This window comes from Carcharodon carcharias, chromosome 4 (genome assembly GCF_017639515.1).
Source record: "Carcharodon carcharias isolate sCarCar2 chromosome 4, sCarCar2.pri, whole genome shotgun sequence".
Classification (NCBI taxonomy): Eukaryota; Metazoa; Chordata; class Chondrichthyes; order Lamniformes; family Lamnidae; genus Carcharodon; species Carcharodon carcharias.
In genome coordinates this window covers 133,843,524-133,862,411 of record NC_054470.1, presented here as the reverse complement: position 1 = coordinate 133,862,411, position 18,888 = coordinate 133,843,524, and the positions used below count along the sequence as shown (strand labels likewise).

The 18,888-nt window shown below is 42.5% G+C and overlaps 1 protein-coding gene across 3 annotated transcripts in view; it reads left to right on the top strand.

Moving 5' to 3' along the window:
* The window catches only part of erap2 (endoplasmic reticulum aminopeptidase 2), a 63,689-nt gene that overhangs the window by 11,938 nt on the left and 32,863 nt on the right, over positions 1 to 18,888 (top strand). For all 3 annotated transcript variants that reach the window (XM_041186653.1, XM_041186654.1, XM_041186655.1), the window contains exons 7-14: positions 1,039 to 1,152; positions 1,240 to 1,371; positions 4,382 to 4,513; positions 6,494 to 6,562; positions 9,534 to 9,709; positions 9,845 to 9,924; positions 10,807 to 10,990; positions 12,206 to 12,362. In XM_041186653.1, the coding sequence (XP_041042587.1) occupies positions 1,039 to 1,152; positions 1,240 to 1,371; positions 4,382 to 4,513; positions 6,494 to 6,562; positions 9,534 to 9,709; positions 9,845 to 9,924; positions 10,807 to 10,990; positions 12,206 to 12,362 (1,044 nt within the window). The remainder of the gene's footprint in view (positions 1 to 1,038; positions 1,153 to 1,239; positions 1,372 to 4,381; positions 4,514 to 6,493; positions 6,563 to 9,533; positions 9,710 to 9,844; positions 9,925 to 10,806; positions 10,991 to 12,205; positions 12,363 to 18,888) is intronic.

Genomic DNA, 18,888 nt, shown 5'->3' with positions numbered 1-18,888 from the left:
GTGGCAGGCAGGGGGGAGCATGGGGAGATCAGTGTTTTTAAGGTTTATTAGGGGCTGGATAGAGATTAGAGATTACGGGGTTTGGCTCAGTGATTTGGGAGAAATTGGAGCCTTTGGAGTTTAGGTTGGGGTATTGGGGAGAGATAAGGGTCTTGGTGTTTGTATCAATGGGGTTGGGGAATGATCGGATTTTTAGGATTTTGGTCAGAAGGTTTGAGGAGAGATCAGGGTCTTCCATGATTGAATTTTGGGGAAGGAGTTAGAGAGGGATTGCGGTCTTTGGGGTTTATGTGGGGGCTTTTGTAGTGATCAGGGTTTTCGGGGTTTGGATCACAGGGCCCTGTCAAGAAAGGGTGGCCGAATGGGGGAATCCAATTTTAAATATCCTGGTAAACAGGTTTGCTTGGTGGACATGTAGGAAACACTCCAAATCCTCCTGGCCCACAAGTAGTGTCACAAAATCAGTTAGCTGATAGATTCAGACTTTCTTGCCTCCTTTTACCTGCTGGATTTCCCAATGTTTAAGAATACTGGCCTGAAGGTGTAAAAATAAAGTTAAAATGGAGGCGGACACCCTCCATAAAATATTTTAGTGACCAACATGAGAATGGATTGGTTTCCTCCCCTTCCATCCTTCCAGCCCACCACCATTAAAAGTGGAAATGGGCAGGCTGGGGTCAGGTTTTTAATTTTTTTTATGTTTAAAGGAAGACGCAGTATAGTCAGCAAAAGATGTCCAAGGTATAGCATGTAGATTGAATGGTCTTTGCCGGTGATACCTCTTGTTTTATTAGCTTTTAGGAAATAATTTTCAAATCAGAATCTAACTTATTGCACCATGACCATTAGTGGAGTGGTGGGAATGTAAACCCTTGTGTTTCACTTTTGAAATTGAAAGCATGACCTTGGAAATATTAACCAATATCTATCTAGCCAATGGAGATTTACAGTACATCACTTTAATAAATATCAATTTAGAATTGACCATTTTTTAAAAATACTCACCGGATCCCTAATGAGTATCTTGTTTTTCTTTAGTGGTTTGGTAACTTGGTGACAATGGAGTGGTGGAATGATATCTGGCTGAATGAAGGATTTGCTAGGTACATGGAGTTTGTCTCTGTCGATTCCGCTTATCCAGAGCTGCAAGTTGTGAGTAAATCTTTCTCACTATTGGTCACTTTATTGCAGGATATGTGACTTTGTTTAATTCTTTATTTTAATGTTGGATCTTTACAGGATGATTACTTTTTGAACACGTGTTTTGGAGCAATGGGAAGAGATTCAATGAATTCATCACGTCCCATTTCCACACCTGCAGAAAATCCAACTCAGATAAAGGAAATGTTTGATACCCTCTCTTATGACAAGGTATTTAGGGTAGTTACTGGAGTATGTTGTCCAACGTTGGCTTATATCTAGACTTTGAGAGATCAGTAACTGTTGATGCTAGTCAAGCTAATATCCCAATGGACATTGTTAGATAGATGAAAGCTAAATCACACACAATATGTAAGCAACATTGTATCAACATTTTTAATACATAGTCTACATTTACTAAGAGTATTAGATCAATTACCCCTCCCCACCCATCCTAACATGAAAACATTGGTAGATTGGAAGAGAACGACCATTTATGTTGTTAAAAGATGCCTAATTAGGTCACCTTTATCGCTAATACCCAGGTCCTAATCATATTGATAAATCAATCACAGCAGAACCACAGTACAACACTGAGTGGACTAGTTAACTTCTACTTCCCAGAGTCCACAAAGGTGAAGTTCGATACAAAGTTGAATAATTTAACACTACTTGATTTAATGATTGCAGTAAAATGTTTAAATATTTACCATCGGTCAGTAACACTCAAACGCAAATTACTATTTTGCTTTATTTATCTGAACATTGCAGCAATAGTCAAGTTTCCCTTAGTCTAAAGAATCTTCAGTGTTTGAGATTACAATACAGTTTACAATCTGGATTGCAGGATTAAAACTCTTTTAATAAGCATAAGATGAATGACTTCACTTTTTGGAATTGATTGATCTTTGTGTCTTTGTGTGGTTTGCTTTTTTCTGGGATCCTGGAGCTACATCCCTGGGTGATGTCAGTCATCTATCTTTTTCATTTATCTTCTCTTCCTATCTTAACTAACCTTTCAGTTAACAACGGACAATTTGCTACAAAGGAGAGATTGTCTATGTGCTGTTCATAACAAAGAAGCATAGGCTTCTTACTAAAACACACCAGTAATACATAAATACAGATAAATCTTACTAAATTATTTTTTATAATATAGTGCATCTTCTCTGTTCTCAGAGACTTAAACTGTTAAACTCATAATTACGATATACTTCCATAGGCTTTGTCTGTTTTCTCAGTTTTCAATTTAAGCTGGCCAGTAACAAACTTCCGCTGCCTGTCCAGCACCATCCCAATCTCCAGATTCTGGTCTTGGAAGAAAAAGTAATACAGCCTCCCTCTGGCCCTTACAAAGCTAGTGGAGGAAGAGGGAGCAGTTCCTAGGGCAGTGATGCTAAATGTTGGACTATCTATGTCCCCAGCCACTCAGCTGGTGATGGCAGGATTGGCAGTTGATAGCCCGACAGGAAACGCTATGAGGGATTCCCCAACTGTCAAAGTGCGCTCTTTCACACATCCGCATGAAAGAGCGGACTGCTCCCTGAGACTAAGTGCTGTCTCAGGGAGATCAGCGAAAGCTTTATAAACATCAAAAATAGAAAAATTAAAAAATTATTAAAATGTCCCACTGATATGACAATGTCACACGAGATGGGATAAGTTAATAAATATGACTAAAACTTTATTAAACTTTTTAAAAACAGACATGAAACCTCAACCCACCAATGGATGAGGTTTCATGTTTTTTCAGAAGCCCGCTGGGGCTCCTGGCCTGTCCGCCAATCTTAAGGTTGGACGGGCAGGGCCTTTAATTGGGTTAACTACCCTTCCAATGGCCTCAATTGGCCATTCACAGGTCGGCGGGCTGACAGCTGATTTTGCTGCCCGCCCACCTTTCTGAAGATTTAAATGGGGCGGGATGACGTCCGGGGTCGTGCCCCCCCAGCCCCCCACGTCATCCCGCATCATTTTCACATCAGCGAGCAGGCCTCACCCCCAACTCGCCGACAGAAAAATTCTGGCCTTGGTACAGTTCCCTGAGAAACTATCAGTGGTGACAGCATTCAGATGATTTTCCAGCCTCTTAAGCAAGGTGAGCATTCTATAAGCACCCCAAGTGATGCAAGGGCTTCGAGCATTCAGAAGTAAAATGGGATGGACCTCCTCTGAATCCCAGAAGTGTGGAGGTTAACAGTGGAGGCTTCAAATGGATGGAAGCTGGCATTTATGCCAGGTGGCATCCACCCATATATCCTTAAAACCTCATTCAAATGTTTTTAAAGGTTTACTTTCATTGTAGTTTACAGCTTTCTTTAGCTGTCTGATACTGCAATGAAATCTAGCGTGCAACAAAGGGTTAGCAGATTGATTCCTGGGATGGTGAGATTATTCTACGAGGAGAGATTGAGGATATTGGGCCTCCTCTATTCTCCAGCATTTAGAAGAATGAGCTGCAATCTAATTGAAACATACAAAATCTTACAGGGCTCAACAGGGTAGATGCAGGAAGGATGTTTCCCCTGGCTGGGTTTGGGAGTAGTGGTGGAGGTCTAGAACCAGAGGATACCGTCTCGGAATAAGAGAGAGGCTATTTAGGACTGAGATGAGGAGGAAACTTCACTGAGGGCGGTGAATCGTTGGAATTCTCAACCCCAAAAGGGCTTTGGAGGCTCAGTCATTGACTATGTTCAAGAGATTGAGATGATCAAGAGTATTATAGAGATTGATAGATTTCTAGATATTAAAGATAGTGTGAGGAAAATGACGTTGAGGTTGAAGGTCAGCCATGGTATAGTTCAGGCTTGTCCAGCCCACAGGCCGCAGAAGCCCCTCTATGTGGGTTTTGGTGAAAATGCCGGTACAATGGATCAGTGAGTTTGAAGATTTCTGCAGGGGACTGATCTTCCAATGAGAGCCTCTTTCTCTGAGAAAGAGGCTGTGATTGGAGCAGCAGCAGACACCACCAACTGCGAGTATGTGAAAATAGAGAGACTCTGATTCGTGAGGTGCCTCTGCCCTCCCGGCTTTTCCCCGCTCCCATTGCTCCGTCCCAGCTCCAGCTGTTTTCCACCCACTCCTGGTGCTCTGGCCCAGTTCTCCCCACATTCCCACCCTCTGCCCCGGTTCCCCTGCGTTCCCCTTCGAGGGGGGGGTGTGTATGTGTGTGTGTGTACACGCGCGTACATGTGTGACTGCAGACATTATTTTTAACTCACATTTTACAATTTGTTAAATGTAGGGAGCTTGCATACTGCACATGTTGAGAAATTTTCTGACTGAGGAGGTTTTCCAAAGAGGCTTAGTTCATTACCTACGAAAGTACAGCTACAAAAATGCCAAGAATGAAGACCTGTGGAACAGTATGGCCAATGTAAGAGTTTCTTTTATTGTTTGAAAGTTGAATTGTGCATTTCAATAAAAATTCAGTATTTGTTTAAAACAAGATTTTAGTAAATGTTAATTGTTTGACCATTTTCAAACTAAATTAGTTTATCCATTAAATGTGAAATTTTCCAATCCTTTTGGAAAAAATGAAGATTAAAGTCATTTGTGCCATTACGTAATTTAATTCAGAACCTAATGTAGCAATATATTGATAGTTTAGCTCCAGTTTTTTGTATAGAACCCATCATTACCTGACTATCACTTGTTCTTTACTACTTTTCTGCAAAGTTTGATTTTTTTTTAAATAATACTGTTTAATTGGGGGTTTTTTACTCCAGATGTTTTCCTCAGGCTCAGCAGAGCAATGGTGTAGAAGATTTCCCCTACTTCAAACCAGAGAGTATCTTTTCAATGCCCAACATTCAGGTTATTGTAATAAGTGCAGAGACAAAAAATGCCCCCATTATTGTGCCTCAGGTATTGGTTATATCATGCACCATCATGTGATCTTCCTTGACTTTAGAAGGGAGTAAAATAAACCCATCACTAAACCATAGATTAAGCTATAAACCGTTACGCAGATTTATTGAACAAAAAAAAAACACTAGCAGTGACATGTTGCAGATTTGCAGTGATTACAAACTTCACTATCCACTTTCAGAATGGCAGAAAATAATTGCAATTTTGCTATACTAGACATTAATGTGAATGAAACCTGAATATTAATCCCTGGCCAATTTGGATCTCTTTGCTTCACTTTACTGGTTATATCACATTCCCAATCATCACCTTCTTTTACTTTGGAAGGTCATAGAATAAATACCCTTTAAACTGTCGTTGAGGAATTTTATGGCTTAAGCCAGAGGTTAGTGAAGTGTTTATTCTGAAGTCAACGAAATTCATGTAAGATACATGATATAACCAGTAAACCAAAATGCAGTAATGAGGATTTCTGTTTTAATAAACTCATTTGGAACAAGGGAGATTGAGTTACTTTCAAAATGTGTTCAAGTACAGAAAATTTAACTGCATATCACTTAGACTCAAATAGAACTGACAGACAAGCATAAGTTTAAACAAACCCCACAGGACATTTATATTTGAATTTGAATTGAATTGCTTGAGTTATTTATTACAAACATGGTATCTGTTCTGAGACTATTAAGTATCACAGTTTAGCACTTTCTCTGAGTGAATTTGGTTATTAACTCTATGTACTGTGACGGAAGAAAAAAGCTAATAACATGTCATATATATTTTGTCGCAAAAGTATACCGGAAAATTCTGTCCATTGTCTTTTTTGGCATATCCCTTGATGATGCAAGGTACAGTTTAGATGATGAATTTGCTGGAAATTCTTTAATAATTTCTTTGCAAAAATAATGATTATACCATCACGTTAACTACATTGACTAATTTGTTAAACTACATGCAATGTACATTCATTTCACAACAGCTAAAGGTATCTGCTGCAGCTTAAATTTGAAGATGTAATACAATCTTTCGCACGTATTTTAGCAGGCAGGTATCTATGGGATAGAATATAGGAAATAGGTGGCTGGAAAATGATCAGCATTCCCATAGAGTACAAAATGCATCCCATTTTTAAAAAAATATTTTCTCACAAGCTCTGAAATAAATTACTATCTTATAAAAAAAATATTTCTTTCCTCAAAAAGCTAAGAACCGAAAATGACCAAATAACCAAAGCATTTGTGAAGTCCTTTTTGTGGCCTAACTGTTTTGCTATTCTCCCACAAGCTATTCCAGAAATAAAATTAGAATTTAATAAGCAACTATAAAACAATTCTGAAAAAAATTATGAAGCTTGCAAAACTCTTCCAGGAATTCCTGCAGAAAATTTGGGTTGCCAATCTGAAATAAAACACCTGATTTGTGATCTTTTGAAGTTATATAAGCTTGTAAAGGCAATGGAAAACCAATCTCTGTTTTGTACTCCCAACAGACTTGCACCAAAGAAGACTTTACCTCAGGTGGATTCTGCTACAGCACTTCACAAGCTGCTAAAAATGCTGTAAGATTTGCTTCATTTTGCCTTCGTTGAACTATATTTAAATTCTGTGACACCTGTACATACTCAACTTGCAAAATCCCACAGGTGCCATAAGTACCTACCCAATTAGAATATGTGGGATCACACAACTACCTTTAGAATCCATTGAAATTCAGCTTTTGATCCCTAGAATTTACCTAAATAATATTAGAAAATCAGAAAACTTGGCACAGTGCAGTAAAACAGGAATTTACATTGATAATAATTGCAAAAGAAAAGGATATATTGAGGTCTAAAGGATTGCATGTTTTTGAAATTACTTAAATTTTAAGCCTCTCTGATTTTGATTTTTTTTAGATTCTCTGCATTCCCCCTCGCTGGCTGTCCATGATAGGAACTGTCAGCCTCCACTCACCTTCCTGCATTTAGGAAGCTGAGCCTTTTGCTACTTTGGAATTGAGTATATAATCAATCAATAGGGGCATAATAGAAGTATAAACTGGCTCTGTTAATGTAATGCATCCCTAATTGCATCATCATTGATGAAAGCCACTGTTATGGCACAGTAGATGGTAAATGCTGAGTTGTTCAAATCCCAAAGAGAAACTTGAAACAACTGCCACAACTTGTTTTGCAATTTGTATAAATTTTGAGATGTGTGCCTTGAATTCAGTAGTAATAAGACCACTAAGGCCTGAATCTTCTGGTCGGCATGCTGGGATGGGCCCTGCTCACCGACACGTAAAATGACGCATGGTGACATTGGGCGTGCATCCCGACGTCACTGCACATCATTCTGATCTTTAGTTTGGCAGGCGCGCACTGGAGTTGGCTGCGTGCCCGCTGACCTGTCAAATGCCTATTAAGGCCATTTAACAACTAATCAAACTAATTGTCTGGGCTAAAACAAAAACAGAATTACCTGGAAAAACTCAGCAGCTCTGGCAGCATCGGCGGAGAAGAAAAGAGTTGACGTTTCGAGTCCTCATGACCCTTCAACAGAACTCAGTTCTGACCCTTCAACAGAAACCAGTTCTGTTGAAGGGTCATGAGAACTCGAAACGTCAACTCTTTTCTTCTCCGCCGATGCTGCCAGAGCTGCTGAGTTTTTCCAGGTAATTCTGTTTTTGTTTTGGATTTCCAGCATCCGCAGTTTTTTTGTTTTTATAATTATCTGGGCTGCCCGTCCAACCTTAAGTTTGGCAGGCAGGCAAGGAACCCAGGCAGCCTTTGCATTTCTCATGAAACCTCATCCACAGGCAGGATGAGGTTTCATGAGGGGTTTATAAATCAAATAAAATTTATTAAAATTCATTGTTATGTCCCAGCACATGTGACACTGTCACATAAGGGGACATGTCTGAATAATTTTTTCTATTCTTTTTTTCAAGTTTTCATCATGAAAATAATCTCCTTGAGGCAGCTCCGTGCCTCAGGAAGGTTTCTGCACTCGTTCGCGATCGTGTGCAAAAGACTGGAGGCTCTGACTCTCCCTCCTCCCCACCTGCACAGGGAGTGCTGAGTGTTCCAGGAACACATCACACTGGGCGGGCCTTAATTGGCTTGTCCATGTAAAATGGTGGCGCGCAGCCGATTGCAGGCGGCGATCGGCTGCGCGCCCGCCTGCTCCCATCCATCCCACATGACGGGGAGAAAATTCTCGCCTAAGTCTTTTGGGTTTTTACAAAACTAGATTAAACACTTATTAACAAGAAAATGATTTTTAAATGCACACGTATGTCTACAAATTACTACTCTAATAACTTCTAAATCCCCTAATTAATTTAACTCCCAGTTACACTTTCATTAAGGCAACAGTAAGACACATTTTAAAAGACCCAGGCAAGGTGACACACAATACCCTGAACCAGTCGAATTCAAAGTGAGTTTTCTTAACTTCAACTCTTTGAGGACAACAGCTTGAGGTGTAGATACTGAAGGGTTTTCACATTTGTTAGATCTCAAAATGTATACTCTTACATATAGCCTTCGCTCCTTTATACATATTTTCCCCTTTGAATGTAAATTCACATTAGTTCACTATACCTTTGGACTTTACCTTTCTGATAATTAAAAACCTCTCATAGTACTAAGTTTTACCAGTAATCTTTGGGAAAAATAAACACACTAGGCAGAAATTTTGGCTCGGTGGGCGGGCGCGTGCCCGACCCGGTCGAGTGTGAAATGACCTGCATTGACGTTGGCTGAGCGTGCTGACATCAATGCGCAGTCGCGCGATAGTTCAGTTGGCGGATGCGTGCTAGAGCTGGCAGCATTCCCACCAACAATTAAAAGGCCTATTAAGGCCATTAAGTAATCATTTAACTTAAATTTTTTGCTGCCCGTTGAACCTAATGCACAGACAGGTTCACATCAGCGCTGCCGCTCACGTCTCACGCTGGGTGGGCCTTAATTGACCCACCAGCATGAAATCGCAGTCTGGTGCCGATCGCAGGTGGCCGTTAGCTTCCCAATCGCCCCCACCAAGCCCGCCTGCCAAAGGCAAAATTCTGCCCACTATTTCTAAACTTCACCTGGCTAGGTGATACATTTCACCCCTCCTTTGAGAACAATCTAGCCTGGTTTATTTAAAAATGCAAATGTTCCCTTGGCACCTATGTTTACCTACTTAACATTTCAAACCTAGCTCATCTTCTACCACATCAAAGCCTACAGACCAGCTGCCTTTAACCCAATTAAGTCTCTCACACAACACACAGACACATATAGACACACAAACCACTATTTTACAATAAATTCCAATAATATTATGAGAATTATTACGTCTTCCTGACAGCCTCTTTACCCAAGCACCTGTAACCGAAAACAGACAATTCACAGGCTCAACCACTGGATGAAAAGTAAATTTTGATTGCTTGTGCACTGTATGCTTGGATTTAGTTTTAACACTTCAAAAATTCTTTAAAAACTAACATAAGAAGAAAAATAACATTCCATGCTAAACTCTCCTCTGTGCCTTACAATTCCTTAGTACCTATATGCAGGGGAACATCTAGACATCAAGGAGATTATGAACACGTGGACACTTCAGCAAGGAATACCAGTGATCATTGTCAAGCATAATGGGAGCTCAGTCAGCCTACAACAAGAACGCTTTCTTAAGGGAGTGCTCCCAGAGGACCCCACCTGGGCCTCACTGCAATCTGGGTACTTGTGTTTCAGTTATGTTCTTATTGAACTTCTTGATTTTGATGAAATATGTGATATGTTGTAGCAGGTAACGTTTTAAGTGTAATCTGCAACATTTTGAGAATCAAAAACATTTTTTCACCCTTTTTGCAGCTACCTGTGGTATGTCCCACTAACTTATATCACAAGCAGTTCTAAAACTATTGGTAGACATCTGCTGAAGACAAAATCGGGTAAGAATACTGTATGTAATGGTCTTCAATAAATAGCACCACCTCAAAAATAAAGAACTTTAATCATTAAAATAAGAATTTTTTAATGATATTTATCTTAATGTGAACCTAATTTAAAACTTCCTCACCCTGGATTGTATTTAAAATATCACTGTAACATTGTAATTTAGTTTTATTGTACAATGCTCATAACATTATGCGCAACTTAATTACATATTAGCTTAAGCTATCACTTACATTTGAAAATAAAATGGCATCTGTTCCTGCTGAAGTGTCTTGTTCCCAGATTACTGTATATTTGGCAGATTGGTTTAATTGGCATGCTATTGACTTAAACAGTTGTAGTTCAAGTTACTGACAAAGCACTAACCTGGACTGACACTTCAGTAAAGGAGTGCTGTATTGTTGGGAGTTGCCACCTTCATTTGAGACGTTAAAGTGAATGAGGGTTTGCCTGTTTTGGTGCATGTAAAATATCCCGTGACACTATTTGAAGAAAAGCAGGGCATCCTGGTGTCCCTTCACTAACACCAGCTGACAATGGAATAACTGGCCATGAATTCATTGTTGTTTCTCGGGCTTAAATTGGCTGCTCTGTTTATCTATATAACCAATCCATTGTTTGTAAAGAACAGGAACATTCCAAGGGCGTGATGAGGCATTGTTTAGTTGCAAGTTCTGACAGTGTTTGACTCACTGTCTCACTCATTCTCTGAGGTAGCAAGGATGGAGTTTAACTCACTGCACTTCTATTTTGCCAGCATGGACATGATGGGCCAAATAGCCGCCTTCTGTACAATAAATCTTTCTATATGTTTGATCAGTCAGCCGTGAGTATTTTCTTTTACTAATTGTCTTCATTATCTCTATTGTTTCAACCAGATCATATTGAACTAGATAGAGAAGCTCAATGGGTAAAATTTAATGTGGACATGAATGGATATTACATAGTACATTATGAGAATACTGGATGGGATGCTCTGATTAACCTGCTGGAGCAGAACCACACACTTCTGAGCCAGAAGGACCGAGCAAATCTGATTCATAATGCTTTCCAACTTGTCAGGTATTGTGAAATGTCGCTATTACTATATTTATCTTTTATATTGCAATTACAAATTGAGTGGGTCACAAATCATCTGGACCTGGAGATTTGTCCACTTTTAAGCTGCTAACACCTTCAATACCTTGTCACTCCCTGCATCAATTTGCTTAAGAACTTTGCAGTCTCTCTCCCCAAGTTCGATACCTTCATCCTCGTTCTCTTAGGTAAAGACGGATGTGAAGTATTCATTCAACGCTCTAGCGATGTATGGTCAACTACTGGAGTCCCTCTTAGCAGCGAACAGGCCTTCATGAATTTGAAAAAGTACCTGGATGAGCACTTGGCACGTCATAACATTCTAGGCTATGGGCCAAGTGCTGGTAAATGGGATTAGGTAGGTAGGTCAGGTGTTTCTCACATGTCGATGCAGACTTGATTGGCCAAAGGGCCTCTTCTGCACTGTGATTCTGTGAGGCCAAGCTTCATTTGAAAACAAGCTGCAGACACCAAACAATCATCCTGATATTGTTTGCCAGTATTGAGCCAGAAGAATGTTGACCAGCTGAGACCCCAGTAGAAGGGTGTTCCTGGAAGGTGGGTGGATGGCATAACCAAAGGGGCTGAGCCTAGGCAGGCAGTTGCATTCGGTATTTTTCTGGGGGAATGTCCCTTTTCACTCCACAAAAATAAATGCAGACTTACCCATGGGATCCTTTTTGGCTGGACTGCCAGCCAGTGCTTTCCTAAAATGGTGATCAGTATCCTGTGTACATCATAGGACCCCAACTTGATTTTTAAATGGGGCTGTTACCCAACCTGGCCATTCATCAGCAAGTCAGAGGAGGATTGTTGGGGAAACATGGCAGAATGAACTAAATGATTCCCTAACATTTTTGAGGCACCACTTCCCTATAACACCTAGATGGGAGGCTTGAATTATGTCCTAACATAAATAACGATAACATAACTCAGCTTTTCAAAGGCGATGCTAACTGGAGAATGGATGAGCACCTACAAGAAATGAAGGAAATTAATTTTGTCAGCCATTCAGATTTCTCCCCTGTGCATGACTGCAGTACATTGGCAGCAACTGTGGCCCAGATGTGAATTTTCTGCCCTACTGTTTGGTGATGAATGATTATCCCATGATAAGGAGAAAATCAGTTAGATAGGGGAGAAAATTTGATCTCTGATTTTACTGGAACATTTTAATGAACCATTTATTACTGTCTTCAGTGCAGGAAAGTTGTCACTTGACCGAGCCCTTGACTTGACCCGTTACCTCAGGCATGAGAGCAAAATCATCCCAGTATTGCAGGGTCTGGGTTACCTGGAGGTATATTACAAAATGGTTTTGAGCAGAAATATCTCTGACGTTGCAGCAAATCTGAAGGTAAGGTTCTGTAATCCATACATACTACTTGACTAATGTTCATTCATTGAGATAAAAATGACAATGATGAAAATATAGCCATGAATTAGCTGGAAACCGTATGATACAAATTTGGACAATTAGCAGTAATGTCAAACTTATTAGGTATATTTAAGTGTGCTGAGATCAAAAGAGAACCAAATTGACAAGGAGACTTGGAAAAGATGAGGTTTTCTAGTTTGTAGACTGTAACAGACATAGCTTTTGGTCATTTGTGGCCCCAGTGGTTAGATGAGTTCCATCTGAATATGCTGGCTAATCTCATGGAACAGTTTGGCTATAAAGCCAGTGTTGATCGTTCCAATTTTTCAATAGCAAACCTGATCCACAACCTTTTCATTTTTAAAAAATTCATTCACGGGATAAAGGAGTTACTGGCTGGGCCAGCGTTTATTGCCCATCCCTAGTTGCCCTTGAGAAGGTGGTGGTGAGCTGCCTTCTTGAACCACTGCAGTCCATGTTTTGTAGGTACACCCATAGTGCTGTTAGGGAGGGAGTTCCAGGATTTTGACCCAGCGACAGTGAAGGAATGGTGATATATTTCCAAATCAGAACAAAAACAGAATTACCTGGAAAAACTCAGCAGGTCTGGCAGCATCGGCGGAGAAGAAAAGAGTTGACGTTTCGAGTCCTCATGACCCTTCGACAGAACTTGCGTTCGAGTCCAAGAAAGAGTTGAAATATAATCTGGTTTAAGGTGTGTGTGTGGGGGGGCGGAGAGATAGAGAGACAAAGAGGTGGAGGGGGGGTGATGTGGTTGTAGGGACAAACAAGCAGTGATAGAAGCAGATCATCAAAAGATGTCAACGACAATAGTACAATAGAACACATAGGTGTTAAAATTAAAGTTGGTGATATTATCTAAACGAATGTGCTAATTAAGAATGGATGGTAGGGCACTCAAGGTATAGCTCTAGTGGGGTTTTTTTTTTATATATAATGGAAATAGGTGGGAAAAGGAAAATCTTTATAATTTATTGGAAAAAAAAAGGAAGGGGGAAACAGAAAGGGGGTGGGGATGGGGGAGGGAGCTCACGACCTAAAGTTGTTGAATTCAATATTCAGTCCGGAAGGCTGTAAAGTCCCTAGTCAGAAGATGAGGTGTTGTTCCTCCAGTTTGCATTGGGCTTCACTGGAACAATGCAGCAAGCCAAGGACAGACATGTGGGCAAGAGAGCAGGGTGGAGTGTTGAAATGGCAAGCGACAGGGAGGTTTGGGTCATTCTTGCGGACAGACCGCAGGTGTTCTGCAAAGCGGTCACCCAGTTTACGTTTGGTCTCTCCAATGTAGAGGAGACCACATTGGGAGCAACGAATGCAGTAGACTGAGTTGGGGGAAATGCAAGTGAAATGCTGCTTCACTTGAAAGGAGTGTTTGGGTCCTTGGACGGTGAGGAGAGAGGAAGTGAAGGGGCAGGTGTTGCATCTTTTGCGTGGACATGGGGTGGTGCCATAGGAGGGGGTTGAGGAGTAGGGGGTGATGGAGGAGTGGACCAGGGTGTCCCGGAGGGAGTGATCCCTACGGAATGCCGATAAGGGGGGTGAAGGGAAGATGTGTTTGTGGTGGCATCATGCTGGAGTTGGCGGAAATGGCGGAGGATGATCCTTTGAATGCGGAGGCTGGTGGGGTGATAAGTGAGGACAAGGGGGACCCTATCATGTTTCTGGGAGGGAGGAGAAGGCGTGAGGGCGAATGCGCGGGAGATGGGCCGGACACGGTTGAGGGCCCTGTCAACGACCGTGGGTGGAAAACCTCGGTTAAGGAAGAAGGAGGACATGTCAGAGGAACTGTTTTTGAATGTAGCATCATCGGAACAGATGCGACGGAGGCGAAGGAACTGAGAGAATGGGATGGAGTCCTTACAGGAAGCGGGGTGTGAGGAGCTGTAGTCAAGATAGCTGTGGGAGTTGGTGGGTTTGTAATGGATATTGGTGGACAGTCTATCACCAGAGATTGAGACAGAGAGGTCAAGGAAGGGAAGGGAAGTGTCAGAGATGGACCACGTGAAAATGATGGAGGGGTGGAGATTGGAAGCAAAATTAATAAATTTTTCCAAGTCCTGACGAGAGCATGAAGCAGCACCGAAGTAATCATCGATGTACCGGAGAAAGAGTTGTGGAAGGGGGCCGGAGTAGGACTGCAACAAGGAATGTTCCACATACCCCATAAAGAGACAGGCATAGCTGGGGCCCATGCAGGTACCCATAGCCACACCTTTTATTTGGAGGAAGTGAGAGGAGTTGAAGGAGAAATTGTTCAGCGTGAGAACAAATTCAGCCAGACGGAGGAGAGTAGTGGTGGATGGGGATTGTTCGGGCCTCTGTTCGAGGAAGAAGCTAAGGGCCCTCAGACCATCCTGGTGGGGGATGGAGGTGTAAAGGGATTGGACGTCCATGGTGAAGAGTAAGCGGTTGGGGCCAGGGAACTGGAAATTGTTGATGTGACGTAAGGTGTCAGAGGAATCACGGATGTAGGTGGGAAGGGACTGGACAAGGGGAGAGAGAAGGGAGTCAAGATAACGAGAAATGAGTTCTGTGGGGCAGGAGCAAGCTGAGACGATCGGTCTACCGGGGCAGTTCTGTTTGTGGATTTTGGGTAGGAGATAGAAGCGGGCCGTCCGAGGTTGGGCGACTATCAGGTTGGAAGCTGTGGGAGGGAGATCCCCAGAGGAGATGAGGTCACTGACAGTCCTGGAAACAATGGCTTGATGTTCAGTGGTGGGGTCATGGTCCAGGGAGAGGTAGGAGGAAGTGTCTGCGAGTTGACGCTCAGCCTCCGCGAGGTAGAGGTCAGTGCGCCAGACAACAACAGCACCACCCTTGTCAGCGGGTTTGATGACAATGTCAGGGTTGGACCTGAGAGAATGGAGTGCAGTAAGTTCAGAGAGAGACAGGTTAGAATGGGTGAGAGGAGCAGAGAAATTGAGACGACTAATGTCGCGCCGACAGTTCTCAATGAAAAGATCGAGAGAAGGTAAGAATCCAGAGGGAGGGGTCCAGGTGGAGGGAGAATATTGGAGATGGGTAAAAGGATCCGTTGAACTGGGAGAGGACTCCTGCCCAAAGAAGTGAGCCCGGAGACGAAGACGGCGGAAGAAGAGTTCAGTATCATGCCGAGCCCGAAATTCATTGAGGTGAGGGCGTAAGGGTATGAAACTAAGTCCTTTGCTGAGCACTGAACGTTCAGCATCGGAGAGGGGAAGGTCAGGGGGTATAGTGAATACACGGCTGGGGTTGGGATTGGAAGAAAGGGTGGGGACGGAGGAACAGGCAGGGGTGGAGGGTCCTAGATGGGTGTTGGTGTCGATGTGTTGTTGCAGCTTGCGTTCCTTAGCACTTGAGAGAAAGAGAAAAAGTTTCTTGTTGAGGCGTCTGATGAGCCGAAGGATAAAATGAAACTGGGGGCACGCGCAGCTTTGAAAAAGGGTACGGCGGTGCTGCTGGAGGGAGAGGTCGAGTGTGTTCACATGGCGGCGCATGGCACTGAGTGTGGATTTCAGAATGTGACGGGAACAGCAGTCCGAGAAACGTTTTATGTCCCGGAGATACCTGTAATCCTGGGTGGGTTCGAAACATGAGGGGTGGAATTTCAGTTGAAATCCACATGGGGTAAGTCGGAGACGGAGACAGTCACTGAGAAAGGAGATATGGCTGTGAAAGCGGGTTTTAGTAAACACCTTGTCAAACACTAGGAGGGAAATGGAAAGCAAGGAAGGTGAGCAAGACAACAGAGAGATACAGAAATCTTGTCGCAGAGAGGAACAGAACTTCTTCAAGGAGGTAGGCATTTCTTGAAGAGCAGTGGCAGTCAATTAAACACAGAGATAAAACCAAAAAAACTGCGGATGCTGGAAATCCAAATCAGGATGGTGAGTGACTTGGAGGGGAACTTCCAGGTTGTAGTCTTCCCATCTTTCTGCTACTCTTGTCCTTCACGATGGTAGTGGTCATGGGTTTGGAGGGTGATGTTGAAGGAGCCTTGGAGAATTCTTGCAGTGCATCTTGTAGATAGTACACATTGCTGCTACTGTGCGTCAGTGGTGGATGGAGTGAGGTTTGTGAATGTGGTGCCAACCAAGCGGGCTGCTAGTCCTGGATAGTGTCAAGCTTCTTGAGTGTTGTGGGAGCTGCACTCATCCAGGCAAGTGCGGAGTATTCCATCACATTCCTGACTTGTGCCTTGTAGATGATGAACAGGCTTTGGGAGTCAGGAGGTGAGTTACTGGTTGCAGGATTCCTAGCCTCTGACCTGCTCTTGGAGCCACAGTATTTATATGGCTAGTCTAGTTCAGTTTCTAGTCAAAAGTAACCCCTAGGATGTTGATAATGGGGGATTCAGTGATGGTAATGCCTTTGAACATCAAGGGATGATGGTTAGATTCCCTCATGTTGGAGATGGTCATTGCCTGGCACTTGTGTGGCATGAATGTTATTTATAAAAACAAAAAAAAACAAAAAAAACTGCGGATGCTGGAAATCCAAAACAAAAACAGAATTACCTGGAAAAACTCAGCAGGTCTGGCAGCATCGGCGGAGAAGAAAAGAGTTGACGTTTCGAGTCCTCATGACCCTTCAACAGAACTTGAGTTCGAGTCCAAGAAAGAGTTGAAATATAAGCTGGTTTAAGGTGTGTGTGTGTGTGTGGGGGGGGGGGGAAGTGGAGGGGGTTGGTGTGGTTGTATGGACAAACAAGCAGTGATAGAAGCAGATCATTAAAAGATGTCACCAACAATAGAACAAAAGAACACATAGGTGTTAAAGTTGGTGATATTATCTAAACGAATGTGCTAATTAAGAATGGATGGTAGGGCACTCAAGGTATAGCTCTAGTGGGGGTGGGGAGAGCATAAAAGATTTAAAAATATTTAAAAATAATGGAAATAGGTGGGAAAAGAAAAATCTATATAATTTATTGGAAAAAAACAAAAGGAAGGGGGAAAAGAAAGGGGGTGGGGATGGAGGAAGGAGCTCAAGACCTAAAGTTGTTGAATTCAATATTCAGTCCGGAAGGCTGTAAAGTGCCTAGTCGGAAGATGAGGTGTTGTTCCTCCAGTTTGCGTTGGGCTTCACTGGAACAATGCAGCAAGCCAAGGACAGACATGTGGGCAAGAGAGCAAGGTGGAGTGTTAAAATGGCAAGCGACAGGGAGGTTTGGGTCATTCTTGCGGATAGACCGAATGTTATTCGCCAGTTGTCAGCCCAAGTCTGGATATTGTCCAGGTCTTGCTGAATTTGGACATAAGCTGCTTCCATATCTGAGGAGTCATGACTGGTGCTGAACATTGTGCAATCATCAGCTAACACCTCCAATTCCTACCTTACAATGGAAGGAAGGTCATGGATGAAGCAGCTGAAGATGGTTGGGTGGAGGATCCTACTTTGAGGAACTCTTGCAGTGGTGTCCTGGAGCTGAGATGACTGACTTCCAACAACCACAACCATCTTCCTTTGTGCTAGGTATAACTCCACCCATTGGAGAGTTTTCCCCTTGATTCCCATTGTCTCCAGGTTTGCTAGGGCTCCTTGATGCCATACTTGGTCAAATGCAGCCTTCATGTCAAGGGCAGTTGCTCTCACCTCACCTTGGATGTTCAGCTCTTTTGTCCATGTTTGAACCAAGGCCATTATGAGTTCAGGAGCTGAGTGGCCCTGATGAAACCCAAACTGGGCGTCAATGCGCAACTTATTGCTCAGCAAGTGCCACTTGATAGCACTGTAGATGACCCCTTCCATCACTTTACTGATGATGGATAGTAGACTGATGGGGCGGTAATTGGCCCGGTTGGATTTGTCCTGCTTTTTGTGTGCAGGACATACCTGGGCAATTTTCCACATTGCCAGGTAGATGCCAGTATTGTAGCTGTAAATGGAACAGCTTTGCTCAAGGTAGGGCAATTTCTGGAGCACAAGTCTTCAGTACTATTGCCGGAATATTGTCAGGGCCCATAACCTTTGAACTATCCTGTGCTTTCAGCAGTTTCATGATATCACGTGGGGTGAATTGAATTGGCTGAGGACTGGCATCTATGATGCTGGGGACCTCTGGGGGAGACCAAGATGGATCATCGACTCGGCACTTATGGTTGAAGATTGTAGCAATTTCTTCAGCCTTATCATTGTGCTGGACTCTCCCATCATTGAGGATGGGGATATAAGTGGACCCTCCTCCTCCAGTGAGTTGCTTAATAATTGTCCACTACCATTCACGACTGGATGTGGCAGGACTGCAGAGCTTTGATCTGATCTGATTTTGTAATGCTAGAAAACCTTTGGAAGTTTGGCACGATTTGCATTAACTTGGTTCAGTATGAGTGAGGATTCACTTTCATTTTTATAATTTTACCAAAAGTCTGCTTATACATACTAACCATATTAAAGGTGCCAAAGAACTTAGTCACTTTTCTCATAGAATTTTAACACCCATTCTCCAAAGCGTATAAGCTCATACTTTGCAATGCTTCCATGAACATCTCCTTTCTCTTCCATC